Genomic DNA, 27,838 nt, shown 5'->3' on the forward strand with positions numbered 1-27,838 from the left:
AGATGATACAATGTTGGTCTTTTTGACAGTTGTGCTAAACAAACAGAAAACAAGACTTCAACAGATCGCCTTAGTAACTCTGGTGTCCATTTTCTTGTCCTATGACAGCTGTGAGTGGGGTAATGACAGCTGAGAAATCTGCAAGTCCACAGAATCCTCCACAGCATATGTTCACATTATTTTCATACTCAAACATGTCAGTGAGCCCTAATGCTCTGTAGTTGGGGGCACTGTCACTTTGCAGTAGACCAGGATAGGAACATTTCAAAGGATACAGGTGATCACTTGGAACTCGTCCCTTTAAGGGACAAGTAGAGGTAAATCATGCCAGTGAAATGCCCCTCACGTTATAATAGAAAGACCAGGTTTTTCCTTTAATTTGTCAAATTTTGTGTGCATATACATTTTTCCCTTTTCTCCGACACGGCTACTCTTACAGAGATATGGCCGTCTCACAGTCAAACAGCCCACACTGGTCCACAGCCATGCCTTGCTACCACACCGTGCCAGGATCAGCGTAACCAGTTTATCACTACCAAAATGTAAAGAAGTGAAAAACATAAGTTAACATTACACTACCCAAAATAATACAGTTCCCACTCTCCCAGTTGGTTAAGTTCAGTTGACATCTCCAAACTGCCCTGAGGTCATCAGGGCTACGACAGCTTTGATACTCAAAAGACGAAGCCTGTGGTTTAAACTGAAGTTTGAAAGACAGCAGACTTATAGCAGCCTTTGATAATAATACATTTTAAAATTCTGTCACTTTTGGATCCTAAATCACTAGAATTTAGGAGAGCATTTGCCTTTAAACAAATATTTTAGTTTAGAAGTTGACCATTTTCTTCATGCACTCTAGTCAGCTAGGATCTGAGAGCGTTCCAGCTTCAGTGTTGTCTGTTGATGTTGGGATGTACAAAGACGTGGCCAAGGTTTCGATCAGCAGCTACTGCAGAGAGCTATCCCTGACTACAGACTAAATGACAGAACATAACACTGGCAGATATCCCCAAATATCCTTTTACAGCACATCAAATAGCTGAAAATTGAGTTCCAACGAAAAAATCTGTACTCATCAGTGTTTAGTGTTTCTTTACTTGCATAACATGGAGGGTATATTTTCAAAAACTTATCTGCAGAGTTGGAAAACAGCTGAAAGTTGGAAAACTGCCATCCTTCAAAAATCAGCTTTCCCTTGGCCTAAATAAATCAAGTGGAATAAAACTGCTCACTGTCAGGATGCTGGTGGCAGGCACAGCATGGACCATAACTCTAAAAACATATTTACACTGATCTGTCATCAACTCAGTTCCATTTCTGTCTGTGACTCTTGTTCACTGACTGGAGAGCTGAGGATAAACTGCTTCTGCCCCCAAACGTAACATATACAAGCCTTTTTAAAAAATAGACTGCTTTAAAATCATCTTTGTGTGGGGTGTGTGTGTGTGGTTGTGCGTGTTAGTCCCGTTTCCAGTCGCAGACTTCACATGTGCACACACTGAACTTCTCTCCTCATTAATGCCGTCTACCTGTTCTTTATGCTATGGACCTGATGCCCACCCACTTCTCTGGATCCACAGCCAGCGGGTACAGCATGAACCTCATTTGCAACACGGAGGCTAAAAGCTGTCTGGGAGGTTGGTGAAAGGTCAAGAGGAGGCGGTCTGCTGGAATCGTCTCAAGCAGTGACCAAAACATTAAGATCAGATTGTACGGTCTTTTTTCACGGAGCACAGGCACTCTTAACATCTGCTCAAGCATTGTAACTTTGATAGTGTGTGTTGCTGCCGATTCCAGATCAGGTAGTCCAGTCTCGTCCGGAGCCAAATGTTGACTCGACCACAGACTCTAGTCCAAGCTTTTCTGCAGTGTGTCTGAGCCTCAGCTCCAGCTGGTGCTCTGGAGTTCTTGGCGGAGCCAGGATGGCAACGGCTGACCCAACCGGCTCAACAAACGCAGGAGATCCATGTTGTGCTCATGGTAATACTCTGCTAGAAAGGCACGCGACTGCAAGAAAATGCACACAGGCACGCACGCACGCACGCACGCACGCACACACGCACACACACACACACACACACACACACACACAGGGGTGAGATTCACAGCAAGTTTTCTCAAGTGTTGTTGTTGCAAGCATGAAACAGACATGGTGGACTGGCGTGCCAATATTACACACTTTGTTGTGATGTCAGGTTGGTGTTCAACAATAGAGGAACTTCTTTTTAATTCATTTCTGTGGCTGTGTCATTTCCTAAAGTAGTGTTTATGTTACTCTAAAAGGAGTGTGTAGATTTCATGTATGTCGATACCTATTTACACTCTGTTGTGCTGGAGACCTGAAATAGGTTTATTGACAGGTTTGAAGTTGTTCACACAGATAGCAGACTACTGATGTCAGTGGAGAATTGTCAGACTGCTTTCAGCTGTGACTCAAATAACCAATCGCTATAACCAAAACATGCTGAAGAGCATCTCTGAACACATGAGAGAAAAGACCGTAACAGGTGCCGTCACAGACACATGGGTTTGTAAGCAACAAGAAAAAAGCAAGATTGGAGGCTAATGGTTTTGCTCAGTTCGGTTTTTGCTCTTCCAAAGGTCAGCTTTTAACGGATTGCTTTTGCTACTTACACAGCTTAAAGCCTAAAATTTAAAAAGAGGTTATGGTACGCAAGATTCATCCCCCCCAAAGAGCTTGTGCTCATCAGAAAACGAGTAGGTGAAGCAATCACAGCGCACGCGTACCTCAGAACTCAACTCCGGGTACTTCCTGCCTTTACTCTTTCCCAGACATTTGGCTCGACCGCCCTCCACTCGCTGACACCAGAAACCTTTGCTGTCATCATACCTGCAAAGACAACGCATGTTTTTTGACGCCACAGCAAACACACCCCACATAGGCTATACATTTTTACATGCTTCTGTGTAAGGCAAGTCAGAAAAGAAAGTGACTTTTATACATGTGTAGGAGTGTTACGAACATTAAAGCCTGGGTGTAGTTGAAGATGGGGGTGACACCAAGGAATCTCTGTATTCCCTCCATCACCAGTACTGGGTTGGACCGCAGCAGCGCCCCATCAACAATGTGTAGCTAATTATAGAGAAAGAGTGTCAGCAACGCCTGAGAGAACTACAACCATCTTCCAATGTATTCGCAGCAGCCACTGAATGCGCATGTTAGCAGCTGCAGTGTGTGTTACCTGGCTGGCTTGGTAATGTTGCAGCCAGCGGTCCAGGTGGATAGCATATGCCCCAGGATTAAGGCAGTGTCTCTGAAGGGCCAGCAGATCCCTGGGGGCTGAGGCGCCCGCTGTAACTACTTCATGGAAAGTGTGGTTAAGGGCTACAGGGTCCTGATGAGCCCTCTGGTGCTGTAGTTAACGAAACACACACAAACACTAAAGAGGGTTTGAAATGCTATAAAAACGCCTTTGCAGCCTCACTGTGAGCATTCTCACCTGGTACCAGGAGTAGGCTCTGTCAGCCGGGTTAATGAGCACTGCCAGGATCTTGGCCCTGGGGAGCAGGGCCGCAGCTCTTTTAGGGGCTACTTCTGTGTCAAAGTAGTTGGCACTCTTTTCAAACATGAAGTCTGTGCTGACATTGGAAGGGAATGGGAAGAAGTCCATGTACCTGAGGAGGACACACACGCACACCATTACACAACTGTACTGAGGTGAAATGTGTTTTTTTTTTAAAGAAATATTTTTAAACTGAGCAGCTTTTACAGTTGTGTGTTGCTTCTTAATATAAAAGTGTCCAATTTATAAGACAACACAACGTCTGTGTGGAATCGGTTTTCCTGCTCTCGTTTGCCGTTTTAGCTGTTTGGTGGTTGTTGAAATAGTTTTGTCTTTAACCCGAGATTCTGGCGTTTCTGGCTAAATACATTTATATTTAAAAATCGATTTGAATCGGTAAACCGATTATTGAAACCAACTCCTAGTGTGTGGGGCTGTACCCTGTAGGTTTATATTGTTAGACAGTAACATTACTTATTAAGAAAAGTGTTCTGTGTAATGTGTGTAGTAATTACTTTGAGTAACGACGCAACAATGATCGCAACAAAGAGTGGAAATAGCTCCAACATGAGCAAACATTTGACCACTCAGCATGTAATTAATTTGCATGAATGCAATGTCTTGGACATGCTGCTTAGAGACGGTGCTGACTCAAAGCAATTCCCATCACTAGTGTCATTCTGAATTTGATGGCAACAACGTGTCTTCAGCAGCTGGACAGTGTATCAACGCCTCTTCTTTTAACTTCTGTGACTGAAGGAGAGCAGTTACTGGGCTTTAGAGAGAGGAATGTTGTTGTGTTCTTTTGGTTTAATCTGGCTCCAAATGTTTTTCTTAAATGTAAGCAGCTGTCTCAGTCATCCTCTTCCTCCAGCTCTGAACTAAGCTGGGTTGCTCTCGCCCAGTGTTCTGTACTGTGATTTATTAACCATCTAAATACACAAAGGACTTTGCAAATGACTCTTCTGAGTTATTGGCTGAAATCATGCCTAAATATAATAAAGCTCTAATGATTAGAGATTTTAATGTACATGTGCGCTGGCTTGACAGCATTAACTGACTCGCTAACTTCACGCAGTGGTTGTCCGGACCCACAGAAGAACATGAACACAGACATCTCACGATGTGTCTGTTTCAAACAGTGTTTTCAGATCACACGCCTGTTTTTTGCATTCACTGCTGCGCTTTTCTCTGCTTACTTTGATCAGAACTTTGGGGCTCAGCTTCTAGTTTTATTCCACCTGCCAAACGATATCAGAGTCAGTGTCTCCATTCAAAACCAGACAGTCTAAAACGAATCCCACCTGGATTCTTTAATTCTTTCTGTTTTAGGCATATTTGTTCTTGTTGTTTTTAACACTAGCCTTTTCCTCAAGGGTGGTTCCTAAAAGCTTTAAAACAACCACAGATGGAAAAAACCTGGCCTGGATCCCAGTGTGTTACCCAACTTCGGGTCCATTTCCAATCTTTCTTTTCTTTTAAAAATTCTCTAGATAAATGTTTATAGCAAATTGAAGGCCCTTTAAATAAAAAATAAAATAAAATAAATTTAATTAAATAAAAAAAAAAACCAAACATCCTTGGGTTGTTTTAGTCTGGTTTGAAGTCTCTTCATGGAGCAGAATCAGTACTGCTGACGGGCCACTGCTCACTGTTGGTCCACAACAGTGATGGCTAAGACGGGTCTCTTACCGGGACCATGTCACCTATGAAGAAGACCACTGCCAGACCGCCACATGTCCCCTCCATGACATTCTACCCCAACTCCCGTGCCGACTGCACAAGATCACCACCACATGGAACCCACCCCACAGAAGACGCAAACCAGGCTGCCCCCGTACAACATGGCGGAGGACTTTCATTGATGATTTACGCGCCTGGGATGAGGCCGAAGCAACCGCAGCTGATCGAGTACGCTGGCAGAGATCTGCCACCCAATGCGCTGAACGGTGCAGGAGGACCGAACTCTAAGTATTGTGTTTGGTCCTGGTGGGCACAGTATCTAAGGCCTCCAGTCACAAACCTGGGTTTTATGATGGACAGTTAGATTGGACAGTCAAATAACTGCAGTGGTGAAATCCAGCTTCTTTCAGCTGAAACAAGTGGCAAAAATAGAAAAACTGTTGAAAGATCACTTTGAAACAGTAATCCATGCCTTTATCACAACTCTGGATTGGATTACTGCAACTTATGTAGGTGTTAGCCAGTCCTTCCTGCCTCGTCTTCAGCTGGTGCAAAAGTATGACTTAACTGGAAAACAGCAAATTACTTCTGTTTTATACTCACTCCACTGGCTGCCCGCCCATTTTAGGGTTCATTTTTAAATTCTTTTATTTCTTTCCTCTGAGATGTGCCTTGCCCATCTCAGAACTGTTGCACTTGCACTGTCCTTCCCGATTGCTCTTGGATGTGCCGAGGGCACAAGGCTTTTGCCGTAGCAGCTCCCAAATTGGCATTAGACAGGCCTCTGCACTGTCCAATTTTAAGATCCACCGCTTCTGTTTGTTGTTCGATCTAGTTTGCACATCATCAGGATGGGAGCGAATGTTCCCCCAATAATAAACCAAAGGGTCCCTCTCCTCATAAGTCTGGGGAATATATCCAGGTTTTCCAAAAAGACTTTCAATTTTGGATTGATCTGACTTCAGAACGGTTTTCCATTTTGCTTCAGTCCATTTCCCCATCCATCCATCTTCTGCTTATGTGGGGCAACAAACTAACAAAGCTGCTGTCTGTTAAAGACCAAACAGGGAATGTCATACTAAAATGAAAATGGACAGCAGATTATTTCAAAAAAAGTAATGTGTGCCGGGTGGCGGCCAGGAGCGGAGGCCCTGGCGGACTGACCCCCGGCTGCCAAGACTGGCAATAGGGACATGGAATGTCACCTCTCTGGTGGGGAAGGAGCCTGAGTTAGTGCGTGAGGTTGAGAGGTACCGGCTAGATATAGTCGGGCTCACCTCTACACATGGCTTGGGCTCTGGAACCAGTCTCCTGGAGAGGGGCTGGACTCTGTCTCAGTCTGGAGTTGCCCCTGGTGAGAGGCGACGGGCTGGGGTGGGTATCCTAATATCCCCTCGGCTTGCTGCCGGTACGTTGGGGTTTTTCCCGGTGGACGAGAGGGTTTGTTCCCTGCGCCTTAGGGTCGGGGAACGGGTCCTGACTGTCATCTGCGCTTATGCGCCGAGTGGCAGTTCAGAGTACCCAGCCTTCTTAGAGTCCCTGGGGGGGGGGGTGCTGGAGGGTGCTCCACCTGGAGACTCTGTTGTCCTGCTGGGAGACTTCAATGCTCACGTGGGTAACGACAGCGAGACCTGGAGGGGCGTGATTGGGAGGAACGGCCTCCCTGATCTGAACCCGAGCGGTGCTCTGTTATTGGACTTCTGTGCTAATCACAGTTTGGCCATAACGAACACCCTGTTCGAACATAAGAGTGTCCATAAGTGCACGTGGCACCAGGATGCTCTAGGCCGTAGGTCGATGATTGATTTTGTAATCATATCAGCAGACCTGCGACCATATGTTCTGGACACTCGGGTAAAGAGAGGGGCTGAGCTGTCAACTGATCACCACCTGGTGGTGAGTTGGATCAGGTGGCGGGGGAAGACGCTGGACAGACCTGGTGCACCTAAACGCGTAGTGAGGGTGTGCTGGGAACGTCTAGCAGAGGCCCCAGTCCGCGAGATCTTCAACACACACCTCCGGCAGAGCTTCAACAGCATTCCGAGGGAGACTGGGGACATTGAGTCCGAATGGACCATGTTCAGCGTCTCCATTGCCGAAGCTGCTGCATTGAGCTGCGGCCGCAAGGTGGTTGGTGCCTGCCGTGGTGGTAATCCCCGAACCAAATGGTGGACACCAGAGGTGAAGGGAGCCACCAGGCTGAAGAAGGAGTCCTATCGGGCTTGGTTAGCCTGTGGGACTCCGGAGGCAGCCGACAGGTATCGACAGGCCAAGCGGAATGCGGCTCGGGCAGTGGCTGAAGCAAAAACTCAGGTGTGGGAGGAGTTCGGAGAGGCCATGGAAAAAGACTTTCGGGCTGCCTCGAAGAGATTCTGGCAAACCGTCAGACGTCTCAGGAGGGGAAAGCGGTGCTCTACCTGCACTGTGTATAGTGCTGGCGGAGCGCTGCTGACGTCGACTGAGAAAATTGTCGGGCGGTGGAAGGAATACTTCGAGGACCTCCTTAATCCCACTGACACGTCTTCCGAGGAGGAAGCAGAGTCTGGGGATGAGGGGAATGACCCGCCAATTTCCGGGGGCGAGGTCACTGAGGCAGTTAAACAACTCCTTGGTGGCAGAGCCCCTGGTGTTGATGAGGTCCGCCCCGAGTTCCTGAAGGCTCTGGACGTTGTAGGGCTGTCCTGGTTGACACGCCTCTGCAATGTTGCGTGGAGATCAGGGGCAGTACCTGTGGACTGGCAGACCGGGGTGGTGGTCCCCATCTTCAAGAAAGGGGACCGGAGGGTGTGTTCCAACTACAGGGGGATCACACTCCTCAGCCTCCCTGGGAAAGTCTATGCCAGGGTGCTGGAAAGGAGAGTTCGTCCGTTAGTCGAACCTCGGATACAGGAGGAACAATGCGGTTTTCGTCCTGGTCGCGGAACACTGGACCAGCTCTTTATCCTCTCCAGGATACTTGAGGGTGCATGGGAGTTTGCCTAACCAGTCTACATGTGTTTTGTGGACTTGGAGAAGGCATTCGACCGTGTCCCTCGGGGTGTCCTGTGGGAGGTGTTGCGGGAATATGGGGTGTCTGGCCCATTGCTACGGGCCATTCGATCCCTATACAACCGTTGCAAGAGCTTGGTTCGCATTGCCGGCAATAAGTCGGACTCGTTCCCGGTGGGTGATGGGCTCCGCCAGGGCTGCCCTTTGTCTCCGGTTCTGTTCATAATTTTTATGGACAGGATTTCTAGGCGCAGCCAAGTGGCGGAGGGCTTTCGCTTTGGTGGCCTCAGAATCTCATCTCTGATTTTTGCAGATGATGTGGTTCTGTTGGCTTCATCGGGTGAGGGCCTCCAGCTCGCACTGGAGCGGTTCGCAGCCGAGTGTGAAGCAGCGGGAATGAGGATCAGCACCTCCAAATCTGAGGCCATGGTTCTCAGCCGGAAAAGGGTGGAGTGCCCACTCCGGGTCGGGGATGAGTTCCTGCCCCAAGTGGAGGAGTTCAAGTATCTCGGGGTCTTGTTCGCGAGTGATGGGAGAAGGGAGCCGGAGATCGACAGACGGATTGGGGCTGCAGCTGCAGTAATGCGGACGCTGCACTGGTCCGTCGTGGTGAAGAGGGAGCTGAGTGTAAAAGCGAAGCTCTCAATTTACCGGTCGATCTACGTCCCTACCCTCACCTATGGCCACGAGCTGTGGGTAGTGACCGAAAGAACGAGATCGCGGATACAAGCGGCAGAAATGAGCTTCCTCCGAAGGGTGGCTGGCCTCTCCCTTAGAGATAGGGTGAGAAGTTCGGCCATCCGGGAGGGGCTCAGAGTAGAGCAGCTGCTGCTCCACATCGAAAGGAGCCAGCTGAGATGGTTCGGGCATCTGACAAGGATGCCCCCTGGGCGCCTCCTGGGTGAGGTGTTCCAGGCATGTCCCACCGGGAGGAGGCCCCGGGGCAGACCCAGGACACGCTGGAGAGATTATATCTCTCGGCTGGCCTGGGAACGCCTTGGTATTCCCCCGGATAAGCTGGAGGAGGTGGCTGGGGAGAGGGAGGTCTGGGCCTCTTTGCTTAGGTTGCTGCCCCCGCGACCTGGCCCCGGACAAAGCGGATGAAAATGGATGGATGGATGGATGGTAATGTGGGACATTTACGCATTTACATTTATGCACACAAGTCATGGCAGCGCTGCACAGATCCAGACTTTCCTTTAAGGCTCTGTACACAGTGAACAGGGTGTGTATGTGTTTTTACCAGTCAATCCCATTGTGATAGTTTGCGCCACTGAAGAACTGGATCTCCTCAAAGGTGGTAGGGCTGGGGAAGGAGCTGGTGATTGCTGGGTGGATGCTCAGGAATGAATGAAGTGCTGTAGTACCTTTGAGCAAACAAGACAATTAAAATAATCAAAACAGAGAATTAAATAAGACAGATGAGAGGAATCTATACCTGTTTTTTGTGGTCCAATGATGAGAAACTTTGGCAATCTGTCACAGGTCTTCTCTTTAGACCAGATATCTTTGTGTCTCTTATCATGGCAAGGGTTCTGAAAAAAGAAAAAATCCACACAGTGTGTCATCTTCCATGACGGGTGAAAGTTACATTTACATTTTACATTACAGATATTATACACGTTACATTTTAAAATAAATAAAAGGGACATGAATGGTTTTGTTTATCATTTCGTCACATACTCCCACATCACCCAAATCTTGAAGTAGGCATTTCAATTTCCAAATTGTACAAAAGATGGGGGAAAAGGGTAGGTAAGGTAGATTTTAGATGTAATACTTAAACTTTTAAGATTAGAAATCATGAATGAATTAAAATTTTACATATTACACACCGTAGTCAGGGAAAAAAAATCCACTGATCAGGTTATTAGCAAAGGTGCAATTAATGTGCATTTACAAAAAACCCACAAACCCCTAAACTAGATGCTTTAACAATAATTATACATTCACTGTTTTTCCTTACATCAAACTCCTTGTGCATAGAATTACTGCACTTATCATGAATCTGGCACTTATGCCTTTTTTACCTATTAACTTAAAAGAAAATGCATGAAGACTTTTTCATTTCTAAAATAAAACAATACAATAAAATGTATGTAAAACAATAAAATAATATAATAACAATAAAAAAAACACTCTTTGTTGTGAAGCTGTCTTTTAACTGTTGCTTTATTTAATGATTTATAGTGATTAGGTGACTGTGTATACAGTGAAGTGAAAACAGAAACTGGATTTCTCAAGTTTTAAAAATAACCACATGAATCAACCCACCTGCCAGAGCGGGTCTCTCTCATCAGGAAAGATTTGGAAATACCTCTCGGCAAGCTGGACTGGTGGTAACGTTTGCAGCCTGAGGTTGGTCCAGCACTGGACAAACTTCACCAAAGACTCAAATGTATACAGACCCAGACGATCATTGCCATAGTTAGACAGATGGGTCATGAAGATACTGATCTGGATTGAGAAAGTTAAAAATATGTTATAACACTGCCATCCTAAGGTTTTATTTTAATTTCATTTTTAATTGTGTGTGTGTGTGTGTTCACTTTTTATTACATGTTAGCATTTTATGTTACTTAAATTCTTTTTACACCATGTGAGAAAGTATTCAATAATTTCATTATATTTGAATAATGACAATAAAGAAAGAAAGCTGACAAACTTTGCCAACTTAAAATTTTACTTTTTCCCTCGAATTTCAAATTTGGATTAAAATGTTTGACATTGGGAATTTACTATCACACACTGCATGTTATATCCACAAAATTTCTCCATTATCCCCTTATTCTCGTGTCTTAAACATCTTGTTTATTTTGTTAATATCATTAATCTTTCTCATCCTATTTTGTCTTAGTAGAATTGAAGAAAAAACCTTAAGTAAATGATAAGCAATGGTTAAGTCTGCAACTTCTTAGTTAGAAGAGCTTGGTGCTTGGTTTTTGGGAGCCATTTTTGTTGGGGGGGGGTCCACTGCCAAGAACCTTACACATCTACTCAATCTTCTTTTTCCTGTTCTGGACTAACACGCATCTGTTGTTTAATTGTTTGTTCTATCATTTAAGGTGAGTGTGCACAATGTCTGTGCTCTAGGAATCAGATTAGTCAGCATTTAAACTTTCTAAGCTGGAATGTTAAAGGTTTAAATCATCCAGTCAAGACAGCGAAAGCTTTCTTCCATGTTATTAAGCACCATAACAGTGATGTGGCTTTCCTGCAGGAGACCCACATCAGGGGGTTTTACAATGCCGTCTCTTTCCACGGTGGAGGGGCCAGTGCTTTTCCAGGTTAAAGGACAAGTGATTTCTATACTGATCAGCCAGAGCATTCCCTTTGAGGCAGTCCAATGTTGTAGCAGACAAACAATAAACATTAAATCTGCTTTCAGGGTATAAACTGAACCTCAATAAAAGTAAGCTTTTCCTCTTAAGTAGTAAAGCAAGTTTGTTAGACTTCACTAACTTGCCCTTAAGGGTTAAAAAAAAAAAAACAAAACAAAAAAAACCCTTAAAAAACAACAACAAACAAACACACACAGGCACCAAAAAACAAACAAACAAGAATTTGATTACACTGCTAAACCAATTGAAGCTGTCCTTCACCCACTGGACACCATTTTCTAAGGACGTTATTAAAAATGACTATTTTACCCCAATTTTTTTAATTTATTTATTTATTTTTATACCTCTTCCAGGCTCTACCCATTTTTATTTCTAAGATTTTTTTTTTCAATGTGTTGCATTCTGTTTTGTCACCTCACACATGGGAAGGTAAACACCCAAGACCAATCTTCAAAAGCCTGAAACTGAAGGGGGGGCTTCAACACTTCAACAATTTTTGTTTTTATTATTGGGCCGCTAACATAAGCTGTCTGGTGTTTTTGTACTTGTACCTCACTCAGAGTGGCTATTCTGACTGGGTGACTATGGAACTACACAGCAACAACAGTACATCTTTTCTGGCTGTACTTGGTTCTCCACTTTCAACTCTGTGGTGAAACACTCATTGGAAATATGGGGCAAGTTTAGGAAATACTTTAACCTCGACCTTTAAGTTGAGCTCACTGAGACGCAAACTCGTCCGAGATCTTTAGCATATGCACTTACGGTATCAATTTGAACCTGCTACATCACCTTGGTCTTTAGTTATTGCAATGACAAGAGTTTCAGAAAACTTGACCTCTGATCTTCACCTTGAGGTCAAGGTCACTAAGAGGGGGTGGAAGTGACACCCACTCTTAGTGGGCGGGGTAGAAAGAGTGGGGTAAAAATGACAACACTTTTAATTTTACAGGGTGAGTCCATCTGAAATCAACCAAGCCTTTTGCGTGTCCAAGTTGCATAAAATCTAGATGGTAGAAAATGTGAACATTTACAATGATTGCTGTCAAAAACATTTTCATGTTAAAAAACAGACCATTTTTCAAAAAATATACATCTTGAAAACTATTTGAAAAATGAATCTGAAATTTCACAGCACTCATTATAGATGTCCAAACTTTGGACTCTAAAATTTGTATGCAAATTGGAGGTCGAGCAGGACATTTTCTAAAACTTGACTGAAGATGGAATGACCTTTGTGTAAAGCCAGGCCAAATCTTCAGACACTCAAGTCTCATGTAAAGTTGACACGTGTGAAACATGAGTGCTAGACAGTCTCAAGCCAACAGCTGTAGTGTGCATGGAGGTTTTCTTACAGGGTTTAGGAGGACGGTGAGGAAGAGCTCTCCCCCTCTGATGCTCTTGTCCAGCTCTTTTGAACCTCCTGGGTATTCATTATAGAAGATTGTATGGGTGAATAGACCACAAGTTTGTCTGGGCAATACCTGAAATGAACAAATAGGGCATTAAATATTGGGGATATATACATAATTTCCTTAGGGATTAATAAAGTATTCTGATTGGTCAATCATCTAGGTAAGGAAACCCCAAAAAGTTGATTCTGTTCCTCTGTGTTCTCAGCATCATGTGTTTTTAGTGGGAAACTTTTTCACTTATCCAAGTGTAGCCACAGCTGCTCCTTTCACATAAATGGCCAACTGCAAGCAATGGAGGTCATTTATAAGAGATGTCTCCACCCTCAATAACAGGACCAACCTCAACACTGACCAAGTATGTCTTGCTCTTGTAATTTTATCTTATCTATATTTCAAATATAGGAGTTAGAGCAGGGAGATATGGCCAAAAATATTTATCACGATATATATTTGAAAATTTGCGATAACGATATAACTGACGATATAATTGATGCGAGACAAAATACAACTCCACAACTTGACTAGCGCAAAAAAACACCATCCATTTATTTTCACTTACACAAGAAGCCGTTTTTTTATGTGCATTAAACCTATATAAACATTTTACAGTGCAAATGCAAATTCCTTGCTGAAAGTTTAACCAAAAGGCATTTCCAGTAGAAATGGGCTGACATATCCTGAGCATAACCATGTATAATATCCACTGCATTAGGGGTGGGCGATATAAACGATATACGATAGAAACGATATAAATTTGGCCAACGATAGAGATTTTGACTATACCGCTCTACCGCATGTTGATGATGTCATCAAGCTGCGCCTGTTTTGGTCGAAAGCATCGCAGTGGCTACAACCATTATCATCTGCAAATTATGCCGAGCAACAGTCATAGCAAAGAGATGAAGCACTTTTGAAATATGGGGAAAGCCAAAAACTGCGCTTCCTCCACCTCCGTAACATTGATTCATTAATGCTGAATTCTCTCGCAGCTGCTCTGTTCCCATGTTGTTGCAGTATATTAATGACTAACCTCGTATTGTGAATGAATGATCTCAGTTGTTCTCCTGACTGAAGTTTGGCCCGTGTATAGCATCCTGCCATGCGATTGCATGCTGTTTATTTTTCTGTCCTCATTTATGTTGGAAGTGATAGCAGAGCTGTACGTTTGAATTTTTTCAGAAATCTCTCAGTCAGAACATGCTATATCATGCTTAGGTAACTAGCAAAACTTGCAAGCTAACTTCTAACTCCGTTACATGTAATACATTCTGCTTTCATGGATGCCTGGAAGTTAAACTTCATAGTTACACCTGGTAAAGCAGCAATGTTGATCGTTTTATTAAAGATGAAAGAATTTAGACAGTTTTTAACTCTCAGTGATGCCGCAGTGTTCGTTTGACTTTGGGAGCTGAAGTGGAGGGAGTTTAGGACCCAGATTACTTCCAGATTTGCGAGCACCTTAGTCCGACAAACACGACAATAACGACGGCCCGCTTGCATGTTCTACAAAAAAAACCTGCTTTGTCGTGTATCTGACGGACACCAAACCAGTTCAACATCACTGAAGTTGCACCACTTTTACAAACCAATTCTGGTTCATCCGTTTCACTCAACAATCCGCTTTCAATAATTTCCCCCAGGGATCAATAAAGTATTCTGATTCTCCCTTCTCATTCTCCGTTGCCGCCATGCTTTTTCGCCATGTGCGTATGAAAACAAAGGCACTGCGCATGGGCGTTTTAACCATATTCTATCGCGATATTTCATTTTCTTATCGTTGCCTAACATTGTACCGTTATTACCATGAACGGTATAATATGGCCCAGCCCTAATAGGAATGTCGGTTTTGGAGGAGTCAAGGAGGCCATTTATGTGAAAAGAGAAAAACCATCTGTGAACCAAAGAGGGGGCCTAAGGGTACATCTTTCTCCATCTAACAATGGTTTGATTGGAGCCTTTCCCCAGCTCTCTGTGAATGGTACTGATGGATAATATGAAACTGTCATGAAAAGAAGCATTTTCATAATTATGAAACAATCATGAATTATGAAACTAAGTGAAAAGCCCATTGTAAGGCAATGATGGTAGTCTTGTGACAGTACTTACCTGCAGTAAGCCGAGGCTGAAAGTGTCACTTGGTCACAAATGAAACTTTCTAGCTATTGACTTTGAAAATCTGTTTCTGTGTAATCAGCGGCAAATTGTTATTAGTTACCATTAAGCCAGCAAAAAACCTCTTGCAAACACTCAGAGCCTTAAGAAATACTACAGACTTCACTGATACAACATTCAAAATATAACATCTTAACAGATAGCTTGTCCTTTTTTAACACAAAAACCTTCAAAAGTTCACATCACATCATCTTGGCTGAAAGATGTAATTTTCTTCACACAAACACATGTGTTATTAAAGAACAAAGACTGTGGACTGACCTGGATGCCATTGTGAATGAAGCCACGTCGATATCGAGCTGGCCTTAGATGAGGGTATTCTTCTGTACTGGTCACCTTGATTCCCCACACAGATTTCCAGGCTTCATATAGCTGGCTGTGAACTGGATAAACCCCAGAGTGGTGTGGAGCTACTGCATAGCCCATATCTATTGGGATGCCATGCTCCTGGAGAGAGAATGGTACAATAAGAATAAGGGGTAGCTGTAGCTCGGGAGGTAGAGCTACTGATCGGATGGTTGGTGGTTCAATCCCTGGCTCGCCCAGTCTTCATGCTAAATATCCTTGGGCAAGATACTAACCCCAAGCTGCTCTCTGATGAATCCATCGAAGTATGAATGTTAGTCAGAAAGCACTTAAAGTATAAAGGAAAGTGCTTGTGTTAATGAGTGAATGTGGCATGTTGTATAAAGAGCTTTGAGCACTCCGGGCGAGTAGAAATGCAAAGCGCTATATAAGAAACAGAATCCATTTACCAGTAAGAAGACAGCATATGGAGTTAGCAGGTGACAGACAGGTAGAAACAGTTGTAGTCAAGAGAAAAAAAAAGGAGAAAAAAAGATAAAGGACTGATTCATATATAGAGCTTTTTTACTCTCCTGGAGCATTCAAAGCACTTTATACAACATGCCACATTCACTCATTCACACAAGCACTTTCCTCTATACTTTAAGCGCTTTAGTATCTTGCCAGGGATATTTGGGATGAAGCTTGAGGCAGCCAGGGATCAAACCACCAACCTTCTGGTCAGTAGCTGACCTGTTCTAGCTCCTGAGCTACAGCCCCACACAGAGGCAAGCAGATACAGTGAACTTAGTCATACCAAGTCACGATTTTTACAATGTTTTAGATACGAAAAGAAAAAACAAGAAGAAAAAAAGGGAAAACCAGCTGTGACTTGTACTGTTAAGTACTTTGAGTGGTCAGTATGATGAGAAGACTGTTATATAAATGCTATAATACAGTCTACACGCCTTTAGATGCCAGAGTGGCACCAAAATCCAAAAACCAGCTTTCATGTACAGTGGTGTGAGAAAGTGTTTGCCCCCTTTCCGATTTGTGTTTGTCACACTTAAATGTTTCAGTTCAAACAAATTTAAATATAAGATAGGGCTGCTCGATTATGGCAAAAATGATAATCACGATTATTTTCACTGAAATTGAGATCGCGATTATTTGACGATATTTATTTAACCCTTTAAGACCTACTATAGAACCAAGTCCGCCAGAGCTTATATTATTTTTTTTACATGTTGTAGTGCCATTTGTGGGAGCATTTCAAGTTGCTAAATAACTGTTATAGCCCATATTTTAATAATATGTATGCATTAAGTCCATAGTAACTACATTAATTGCAAAAAAGTGCAATAAACTACAAAAAAATTTATATCGTTTTTGTTTTGTTTTTTTACATATATTTCTACTTGGAGAAATTTAAGAGGTTTATCCCTCAAAACTTTAAATACAAAAAAGTTGCAAAAAATAGTTTACAACAACAGGAAATTTATTTTGAGTGTCTTCATAGTTTTATTTTGGAGATACACCAATTTTTATATACTGCAGGAAAAACAAAAAAAACAATCCTATGATGCAAATTTGCAAAGAAAACAGCAGGTGCATCAAAATAAACTATTTCCAGCAGTGCAATTCGAGTTCTAAGCATCCCAGAAACTATTCAGAAAAGTCAAACATGACCAGTATAGGCTTTTAAGGCCTACAAGTAAAAAAACTACATTTCCGCGAAAATGACGTCACTTCCGGTTTCGGCCAGGAAATGGCGGACATGCGACAGTTCGCGCTGACGTCTGTTTCACTGTGGGAAGTGTTACGAACAGCTGATCGGATCGGCAAAGCGTGTTTCTGGAATATTATGTTTTTGTTCCTGCAAGCGCTTTTTATGCAATTTTTGCAAAGCTATATGTGGAAGGAAACCGTGACCGAGGACAAGCTGATGGCATAAGATGTAAGTACAACTCCTCCGGTTTCATATGCAAAACAAATTATTGCACTAGCTTACGTGGTTCGGGTTCTACAGGGATTTAAAAATAGTTACACAAAACGGAGCATGCTGCTCTGACCGGATTTAAAGGGTTAACAATGACTTTAGAAAATAATATAAAATAGTGTGCAACACCACTGAAGTTTTTTTTTACCTCTCTTTTCAACCAACAGCAGTCACTCTCCTCTCCAAATAACTTCTGCTTAGCTTTCCGAGCTTCCCTCGGGTCCTCTTAATCAGCGGTCTCCAACCTTTTTTGCGCCACGGACCGGTTTATGCCCGACAATATTTTCACGGACCGGCCTTTAAGGTGTCGCGGATAAATGAGGGAGGGGCCAATAATCGGCTCTGTCATTTTTAATGATCGTTGAAAGCCCAGATCGTAATCGTGATTAAAATTCGATTAATTGAGCAGCCCTAATATAAGACAAAGATAACAAGTAAGAACAAAATGCAGTTAATAAATGAAGGAGTTTATGCCGCGATCCAAGGAAACTCACGAACACCTTTTATGCACGGTTTGATAAACATCTATCTCAGGAGCTTTTGCTGGAAGAGGACAGCTGCCCTCTTCAGATATCTCAGGCAGTCGTGTGTAAATACTTCAGGAAAGTAAACACTCAGTAAGCTCCTGGACCAGACAACACTCCAGGTCGGGTTTTCAAAGCGTGTGCCCACGAGCTGGCAGATGTCTTCACAGACATTTCCAACCTTTCCCTGCTCCAGTCTGCTGTCCCAAAATGTTTTAAGAGGACCACCATCATCCCTGTCCCTAAGAAAACTAATGTGAGCTGCCTAAATGCCCATCGCCCTGTAGCACTCACCGCCATTGCTACGAAGTGCTTTGAGCGTACAGTCAAAGCTCACATCACATCTTTAATCCCTGCTTCACTTGATCCACTCCAGTTTGCCTACAACAGATCTATAGACGATGCAATAGCAATTGCCCTCCCCCACCTGGACCAGAAAAAAAAAAGACACATGCGTGCGGATGCTGTTCATTAACTATAGCTCCACCTTCAACACCATCATACCATCCAGACATGTAATGAAACTCCGTGACCTGAACATCAGCTCTTCCCTGCACACCTGGATACTGGGCTTCCTGACAGACAGACCAAAGGTGGTTCGGATCAGCAGCATCACCGCATCCACACTTCCACTCAGCACAGATGCCCCCCAGGGATGTGTGCTCAGCCCCCTGCTGTACACCCTGTTCACCCACGACTGTACAGCAACACACAGCTCCAACACCATCGTCAAATTTGCAGATGACACCATCATCATCAGCTGCATTTCTGATGGAGATGAGACGGCATGCAGGGCAGAGGTGAGAGCCCTGACATCATGGTGCCGCGACAACAACCTGCTGCTTAACGTCAGCAAAACCAAGGAGCTCATTGTGGATTACAGGAGACTACAGAGAGGAGGCCACACCCCCATAGAAGGAGCAGAGGTGGAGAAAGTCAGCTGCTTCAGATTCCTGGGCATCAACATCACCGAGGATCTGAGTTTGTCACACCATGTTGGTGACCTGAGATCAGCACAGCGCATCACCAGGACTGAATTGCCAGCCATGCAGGATCTCTGTAGACATCACTGCATGAGGAAGACGCAGCGGACCCTCTGATCCCAGCCACAGACTTTTCACACTCCTGCCGCCCGGCAGGCGGTGCAGAAGCATTCAGACCCACACTAGCAGACACAGAGACTGTTTCTAGCCACAAGCCATCAGGCTTCTGAACTGTTGACATTCTGCACACACCATTACACACTCAGTACAACTATTGGACTCTATACACTGTCACTGTAACTGCTTTAAATCCTCACTGCACAGTTTTGCACAAACTGTAAATACCAAACAATTGTTTCAAATGTTCTTAATATTTAAAAATAATAAAATACTAAAGTATTATTTTATTATTATTATTGTTATTGTCCTTCTTTAATATACCTGTACACTTTCCATATGTACATGTAAAGCTGAGGGACACAAGAATTTTATTACAGGTAAATGTTAAACTGTTTATCCGTATATGACAATAAAACTTGAAAACCCACTCCCCGACTCTCGCTCTGGCTCACGCTTCATGTTCTTTGCTTCCGAGTATATTTCACTTGCTGTTCATTAATAAAGTCTTGTTAGAAAACCAAGTATTGTGCCTCCATCTGAAGTTGCATTCGGGTCCACTTTCACGCTCGGGGCATCCTTAGCAGCAACATGTTACGGCAGCATCGGCCAAACCAGTTATTAGGTTTAGGGAGCGATCGTTTCCCCCACACACACAGTTCCATGTAGATATGGATTTTTTCCCTTAATAATAAAAACCTTCATTTAGAACCTGTATTTTGTGTTTAGTTGTGTTATCTTGTCATATAATCAAATGTTTGATCTGAAATATACGCAGAAAAACATTTTCTGCCTCTTTCCTCGAAGTTAGCTTGAGACTTCAACTGTTTCTCAATTTTAAAGAAAATTAACTGTCTCTAAAATTATTACATCAGACAACAGCACGTCTATTTAAATGGGTATTTTTCAACATTTTTAAAAAGTTGAGCACATTTACAATCAATGAACTATAGCACGTAAGTTCATTTTTCCTGGACAAAGACAGAATCAACCAGGATCTTGCAGCATGTGACATTAGAGACGGCTCACGTGTCTGAAGTAAAGTAAATGAGTCACACTGTCCGATACTATCTGTATAAACCTGTGGATGCATCCTCATATCTACATGCAGGATGTTGCTTCTCTAATCAAAGCAGCTGTCAAAATTATGTACAGGTGAACATGTTTAAAGTTTTGACTGGTACCATCTAACTGGTAAGAACATTTACAAAATGCATTTAGAAAAGTCACTTGACATACCATACCATACCACCTTTATTTATAAAGCACTTTAACATAAAACCAGAGTTCACAAAGTGCTGTACATGCTAAAAGCAAATTAAAATGAGATAAGATAAAATAAATAACTAAAAAACTAAAATAAATTAAAACATGTCAAAACAAATTGAGTCAACCCCTCTAATCAATGCCAAAGGCTTCAGCGAATAAATATGTTTTAAGAAGACTTTTAAATTCAGAGAGAGAAGAGGCCTGCCTTACATGCAAGGGTAGATCATTCCACAACTTTGGAGCAACTACAGCAAAAGCACGATCACCTTTAGATTTATACTTAGTTTTTGGTACCTTAAGGAGCTGCTGATTGGCGGACCTAAGGGAACGGGGAGGTGTATATGGCTGTAGTAGCTCCGAGAGGTAGGGGGGGGCCAGGCCATTAAGAGATTTAAAAGCAAATAAGAGAATTTTAAAAACAATCCTAAAATGTACAGGTAGCCAGTGGAGTGAAATTAAAATTGGGGTAATGTGCTCAAACTTTTTTGTTCCAGTTAAAAGACGTGCTGCAGCATTTTGCACAACCTGCAGGCGCCTAATGGACGCATCAAAATAAAGTACGTTACAATAATCCAGCCTAGAAGTAACAAAGGCATGGATTACTGTCTGAAAATGCTGTTTCGATAAGATAGGCTTTATTTTGGCTAATTCCCTCAAATGAAAAAAAGCTAGATCTTACAGCAGCTCTGACCTGGCTTTCAAGTTTAAGATTTGCCTCTATTTTAACTCCCAGATTAGTGATGACTGGTTTAACATACTGTGCCAGTGAACCAAGATCTATAATAGCCTCAGAAGCGCCACCAAAAACCATCACTTCTGTTTTCTGTTCATTAAAATGTAAAAAGTTCAAAGCCATCCAGGCCCTTATATCATCAAGGCATCTGAGCAGCGGGTCTACTGAGAAGCCATTTATCTTTTTAAGTGGGAAATAAATCTGGGAGCCATCGGCGTAGCAGTGGAAAGAAATCCCATGTTTCCTGAAAATAGACCCAAGGGGTAGGAGATATAGAGAGAAAAGAAGCGGGCCTAAAACTGAACCCTGTGGGACCCCACATTGAAGAGAAGCAACAGAGGATACAAACTCCCCGAGTTTCACAGAGAAAGTTCGCTCTGCCAAATAGGATCTGAGCCACTGCAGTGCGGTACTCCGCATACCCACCAACTCCTCTAAACGGGAAATTAAAATATTATGATCCACTGTATCAAAAGCAGCAGTTAAATCTAACAGCACAATAATAACACAGTCACCTGAGTCATTTGCCAAAAACACATCATTAAAAACTCTTAAAAGGGCAGATTCGGTACTATGTAAAGCTTTAAAACCAGATTGGAAAACTTCTAAAATACCGTGTTCTTCTAGGAAGGACATTAATTGCTTGTAAACTACCTTTTCAAGAATCTTTGAGATAAAAGGCAGTTTGGAAATAGGTCTGTAATTCGCAATAATATCAGGATCAAGAGCAGGTTTCTTGAGTAGAGGCTGAATCACCGCATGTTTGAGATTGACAGGTACAACACCAGAGGACAAACTACTATTTACAATGGATTGTACAGCTGATGCTATAGTGAGAAAAACCTCTTTGAAAAATCGAGGAGGGAGAGCATCATAAGGGAACCTGAGGGCTTCATGTAGGGCTGCCACAAACGATTATTTTGATAGTCGACTAGTCACCGATTATTTATGCGATTAGTCGACTAATCAAATCCACTGGACGTAAAACTACAGCTTATTGCACCAGCAGCATCTGCTCTTATATAACTATCATTAGCTTACAGCTTTAAGCTTTTAAGGTGCTAACTAAAAATAAAGACAAGATGATAGTTTATTCAATTTTAATGAAATTTGCAGATTGTTTCGGTAAAGTTTAATAAACTCCTTGCTATCTAAAATATAACAGGACACCGGAGTATATTCTCCAGCATCTCACACTTCTGATAATCAGCTGTCTGCTTGAGGTTTATTCAGCTGTGTAAAAACTATAACTTTAATCTCAGCCAAACCGATTTACTCAGGAACAAATAAAATACAAAAAAAAAAAAAAAAGCCAAACAACAACATTTTTAATTTATCTAAGTGACCCATATATATTTAACCTGAGTCGCGAAAGACGGCGGTGGGTTTGAAAACGATTTGTCGGGAGTCCGGTGTTCTCACGGCGCTAGTGACCTAGCCCCCGGCTAGCTATCGAGCTAGTGGGTAACAGACGTCTCCGAAAACGTCGGAGTGCTTTTGAAAATATGTGGTGTCCTGATAAACTGAGCAGATATTTGAGGTTTACACAGCTACATTCTCGCCTGAAAATATGTTAAACGTTTATTTTGTGACCCAGAAAGAATAATAAGAGTAATATTAAAACTAACTAGCTACCGCCATTGTTGGAAACTAAGCTGGGCCGCGCTATGAATTCTGGGACACAGCTGCTTCTTCTTCTTCGGGGTTTAACGGCAGCTGGCATCCTTGTACATGCTGTGCTGCCATCTTCTGTTTCAGTCCGTTATTACACTCTTAAATCCTGCTATTATTCCTGCGTCTTTTGCGATCTTACAAAGCTTCAAACGAAACGTCGACTATTAAATCAGTCGTCGACGATTTTGATAGTCGACGTAATCGTGACTAGTCGACAAATCGTGGCAGCCCTAAAGCAAACACAGCAGAGGAAGAGCCAGACGGCGAGCCACACACACTGGCGCCATCTTGGAAAAAGATGCATCACAAATACTGCTATATCATGTAAAACTATACGTGACCACTGCTGCAGTGAAGAATATTCACTGAAATGTGAAGTGACATGTCAAAATGACAGAACGGTGTCAGTGTAACTGATCAGATGCACCTGCGGAATTGTTTTTAAAACTGCAGCATCTCCCTCTCTGTAATCTGCTGTATTTTTGTTTTTGTTTTATTGCAGGAAATCAAGCTTCCATATTGTGAGACTGCCCAGTGTAATAATGTTGCCCACCTGAGCAAAAACCTTGTTGAGTCTCATCTGCTCAGCCAGAACGCTGACATTGTGGAAGAGGTGAGGCTGCATGTGGCTCCACATGTGAGGAAACCACCAGAAGTCCATCCTGTGTTGCAGCAGCATGTCATCTCCCTGATCCTCTTCATCAGTGCCTGAATACAAACAAGCAGGTGCACACACAGCATAATTAACATGACCTGATCTGCACCGAATTCACTTTTATCTAGGAAGAGAAAGTGTATGAGATGAGCTTGCCCTGAAACCCAGAATGAACAATTAATGTTTGAGTCAGTGCCAAGTATTTTAAAGTCACAGTAGCATTGCCCCCCTCTGACCACCAAATTCTAAATATTTGTGCCAAATATTTCCCTCAAAGTTTAAGACATTTCACATTCACAGGAAAGGGACTGAAAAATGAATGAAATCATCCAGTCAGTGCTGCTGATCGTGCAGCAGCGACGCTAACAAAGGAAACCAGTTCTTCCAAACAGACTTTACAGCATCTGTTTTAACCTGCACAGATCAAAACTATACTTGGTAATGTTTCGAGCAGCAAGCTGCACTGATGAAATTATATCAGGCCGTTTTTACACATGAACGTTAGGTCAGGATACAGCGGGTAAAATAAGTATTGAACATACAGTGGGGCAAAAAAGTATTTAGTCAGCCACCGATTGTGCAAGTTCCCCCACTTAAAATGATGACAGAGGTCAGTAATTTGCACCAGAGGTACACTTCAACTGTGAGAGACAGAATGTGAAAAAAAAAATCCATGAATTCACATTGTAGGATTTGTAAAGAATTTATTGGTAAATCAGGGTGGAAAATAAGTATTTGGTCAATAACAAAAATACAGCTCAATACTTTGTAACATAACCTTTGTTGGCAATAACAGAGGTCAAACGTTTACTATAGGTCTTTACCAGGTTTGCACACACAGTAGCTGGTATTTTGGCCCATTCCTCCATGCAGATCTTCTCGAGAGCAGTGATGTTTTGGGGCTGTCGCCGAGCAACACGGACTTTCAACTCCCGCCACAGATTTTCTATGGGGTTGAGGTCTGGAGACTGGCTAGGCCACTCCAGGACTTTCAAATGCTTCTTACGGAGCCACTCCTTTGTTGCCCGGGCGGTGTGTTTTGGATCATTGTCATGTTGGAAGACCCAGCCTCGTTTCATCTTCAAAGTTCTCACTGATGGAAGGAGGTTTTGGCTCAAAATCTCACGATACATGGCCCCACATGACATTCTCCCAATCCTCTGCTGTATCATCCATGTGCTCTCTGGCAAACTTCAGACGGGCCTGGACATGCACTGGCTTCAGCAGCGGAACACGTCTGGCACTGCGGGATTTGATTCCCTGCCGTTGTAGTGTGTTACTGATGGTGACCTTTGTTACTTTGGTCCCAGCTCTCTGCAGGTCATTCACCAGGTCCCCCTGTGTGGTTCTGGGATCTTTGCTCACCGTTCTCATGATCATTTTGACCCCACGGGATGAGATCTTGCGTGGAGCCCCAGATCAAGGGAGATTATCAGTGGTCTTGTATGTCTTCCATTTTCTGATGATTGCTCCCACAGTTGATTTTTTCACACCAAGCTGCTTGCCTATTGTAGATTCACTCTTCCCAGTCTGGTGCAGGTCTACAATACTTTTCCTGGTGTCCTTCGAAAGCTCTTTGGTCTTGGCCATGGCGGAGTTTGGAGTCTGACTGTTTGAGGCTGTGGACAGGTGTCTTTTATACAGATGATGAGTTCAAACAGGTGCCATTCATACAGGTAACAAGTGGGGGACAGAAAAGCTTCTTACAGAAGACGTTACAGGTCTGTGAGAGCCAGAGATTTTCCTTGTTTGAGGTGACCAAATACTTATTTTCCACCCTGATTTACGAATAAATTCTTTACAAATCCTACCATGTGGATTCATGGATTTTTTTTTTCACATTCTGTCTCTCACAGTTGAAGTGTACCTCTGGTGCAAATTACTGACCTCTGTCATCATTTTAGGTGGGGGAACTTGCACAATCGGTGGCTGACTAAATACTTTTTTGCCCCACTGTATATTCACTCAGAAAATTGGTGATATTTTAAAAGATTCTATTGACATGAAATTCTCAACAGATGTACAATGCATGCAATCCACACATGCAAGCTTTAGTTCTTTCCACAGATCTTTAACTGGATTCAGATCAGGCCTGGCCATTATTGCAGCTTTATTTTCGTTTCCTTGGCTGTGTGTTTGGGATCACTGCCCTGCTGAAACGTCCATCTTCGTTTCATCTTCATCATGTGGGCAAATGGCAGCAGATTTTATTTGAGAATGTATCTGTACATTTTTCCTATTCATCCTTCCTTCAATTATATGAAGCACATCAGTGCTGTATGCTGACAAACAGCCCCACACAATGAGGTTCCCACCTCCAAACCTCATTGTAAGCATGGTGTTTGTGGGGTGATAAGTAGTGTCTTTGACTCCCGTATCCAAGAGAATCTCAAACTATATTTTCCCAGTATTTCACAGGCTTGTGTAAATGTTTTTCAGCAAACTGTAAACACGCCTCAACATGCCTTTTCTTCAGCATCAGAGTTGTGTATGGTGAGCGTGCATACAAGCTATGGTGGTTGCATTACTTATTGTTTTCTTGGAAATAATTGTACAGGCTGCTTCCAGATCTCTCTCCACAAGTGGTCATCAACTTTTTCAGCTGGTACTGTGATTTTCCATGCCTGTCACGCCTCCCTTTCTTCATTTGTTGAATACTTCTTCCTTTCTCATTATTACAGATAATTTATGGACCATCTATGGTTTAATTTCTTCTGGATTGGACACGTTGTTACCGACATCTGGTAAAAGGGTTCATGTCAATAGCACTGCGGCAGGTCTCTGGCCTGCTGCAGTGATCTCATGAGACTGTGTCAGGCTGGCAGTGGGGACAGGTGTTTATGAGGGGACTAATGACTCCCTCTCTTTATATAGTAACGGAGGAGACACTGTGGAGGAAACTGCAGGAAGAGTTCGCTCCAGGCTTCAAGTTGTGCCGAAATAAAAAAAGAGAGCTTGTGATGAAAATAAAGCAACAAAAACCACAAGCAGCGTTAGAAATATTTTTACTTGTGTTGACATGTTGAATACTTTAACCGCTTTATGTTCCACATTTGTACTTTTCCACATGTAGCACAGCAGGAAATGAGTGACCTTCTGAATACACTGAGGGGTCACTACACCAGCATAGAACACAAGTTTCCATTTTCACCTGCATGTTTGAATAGAGCAGTCTAAAGAAGTTCATGGCTGTTGTGAATGTAGAAAAACAGAAAGATTATGCATACCTGTGTGATAGAACTTTCCCGAAAACCCCAAGTTAAAGGTGAAATTTGGGACCAGTGCTCGCAGTTTGTTTTGTGTGTTGAGCAATGCCTGTAAAAGGATGACACATTTTAACCGTTGCCAATTACAAAAATCAAGCCTTACTAACAGAATCTAACCTGAAGGATGAAATTTGACAAAGAGCAGAAATGCCACACAATGGGTGAAACACAGGTCCATCCTTGTAATATGAAATAATCAGTCAAATGGATAGAGTCAAACATTTATCCAACCTACCACCTACAATTACATTAGATTCAAGAATTCCAGTTAGTTACAAATAAATGAAACCTAAAGAGGCAGTGAAAGGAGCTTGCAAAGAAAAGCATCTGGACTTCTTTAAGTTGCTTGAAGACGTTTCACCTCTCATCCGAGAAGCTTCTTCAGTTCTAAGGTCAAATGGTGGAGAGTCCCAGATATAAACCTAGTGGGAGTATCCCTCCACAAAGGGACAAAAGGACCCCCTGATGATCCTCTAATCGCCTGAGCCAAGGTGTGAAACTGGGTGTGGGTCCCAATCAGCCAGAGTTTCGGGTGTTCATTGTGAAACCTGGCCCCACCTTATCATGCGAATTCCTGAGGTCAGATGGCCCAGGATGTGAGTGGGCGTTAAGGCGTCTGGGAAGGGATCTCAAAACTGGATTATAGATGGCAGACAGTTGGTGTCGTAAACCACCGCCTCTGTTCAAAGATGGTCGCTCACAGTGGACATAGATGGCTTCTTTCACTCCTCTTTCAAACCATCTGTCCAAAATGTGAACATTGTCATCCTCGAAAGAGTGTCCTTTGTCCTTAAGATGCAGATGGACTGCTGAGTCTTGTCCTGTGGAGGTGGCTCTACTATGTTGTGCCATGCGCTTGTGAAGTGGCCGTTTGGTCTCTCCAATGTAGAGGTCTGAGCATTCCTCGCTGCACTGTACAGCATACACCACATTGTTAAGTCTGTGTTTTGGCGTTTTGTCTTTCGGGTGAACCAGTTTCTGTCTGAGCGTGTTGCTGGGTCTGAAATACACTGGGATGTCATGCTTGGAGAAAACTCTCCTGAGTTTCTCTGATACACCGGCTACATAGGGGATGACAATGTTGTTGCGTCTGTCCTTCTTATCCTCCCTCGCTGGTGTCTGGTCTTCTTTTCTGTGCCTCTTTGCTGACTTTAAGAACGCCCATTTAGGATAGCCGCACGTTTTGAGTGCTTCCTTTACATGTGTGTGT

At 43.0% G+C, this 27,838-nt stretch overlaps 1 protein-coding gene across 1 annotated transcript in view; it reads right to left on the reverse strand.

The window, feature by feature from the left end:
• Positions 1-27,838, reverse strand: part of LOC309719945 (bifunctional heparan sulfate N-deacetylase/N-sulfotransferase 2-like) — a 57,447-nt gene that overhangs the window by 25 nt on the left and 29,584 nt on the right. Inside the window, exons 4-15 of the mRNA XM_082556376.1 lie at positions 26,590-26,677; positions 23,261-23,415; positions 15,385-15,570; positions 12,892-13,020; positions 10,470-10,652; positions 9,634-9,730; positions 9,439-9,562; positions 3,462-3,636; positions 3,204-3,374; positions 2,985-3,094; positions 2,749-2,851; positions 1-2,007 (exon numbers count right to left, since the gene is read on the reverse strand). The exon at positions 1-2,007 is cut by the window's left edge and continues 25 nt beyond it. Coding sequence (XP_082412502.1) covers positions 1,882-2,007; positions 2,749-2,851; positions 2,985-3,094; positions 3,204-3,374; positions 3,462-3,636; positions 9,439-9,562; positions 9,634-9,730; positions 10,470-10,652; positions 12,892-13,020; positions 15,385-15,570; positions 23,261-23,415; positions 26,590-26,677 — 1,647 coding nt within the window. The 3' untranslated portion in view covers positions 1-1,881. The remainder of the gene's footprint in view (positions 2,008-2,748; positions 2,852-2,984; positions 3,095-3,203; positions 3,375-3,461; positions 3,637-9,438; positions 9,563-9,633; positions 9,731-10,469; positions 10,653-12,891; positions 13,021-15,384; positions 15,571-23,260; positions 23,416-26,589; positions 26,678-27,838) is intronic.

This window comes from Aulonocara stuartgranti, assembly GCF_965226115.1.
Source record: "Aulonocara stuartgranti genome assembly, chromosome: 13".
NCBI classification, from domain to species: Eukaryota; Metazoa; Chordata; class Actinopteri; order Cichliformes; family Cichlidae; genus Aulonocara; species Aulonocara stuartgranti.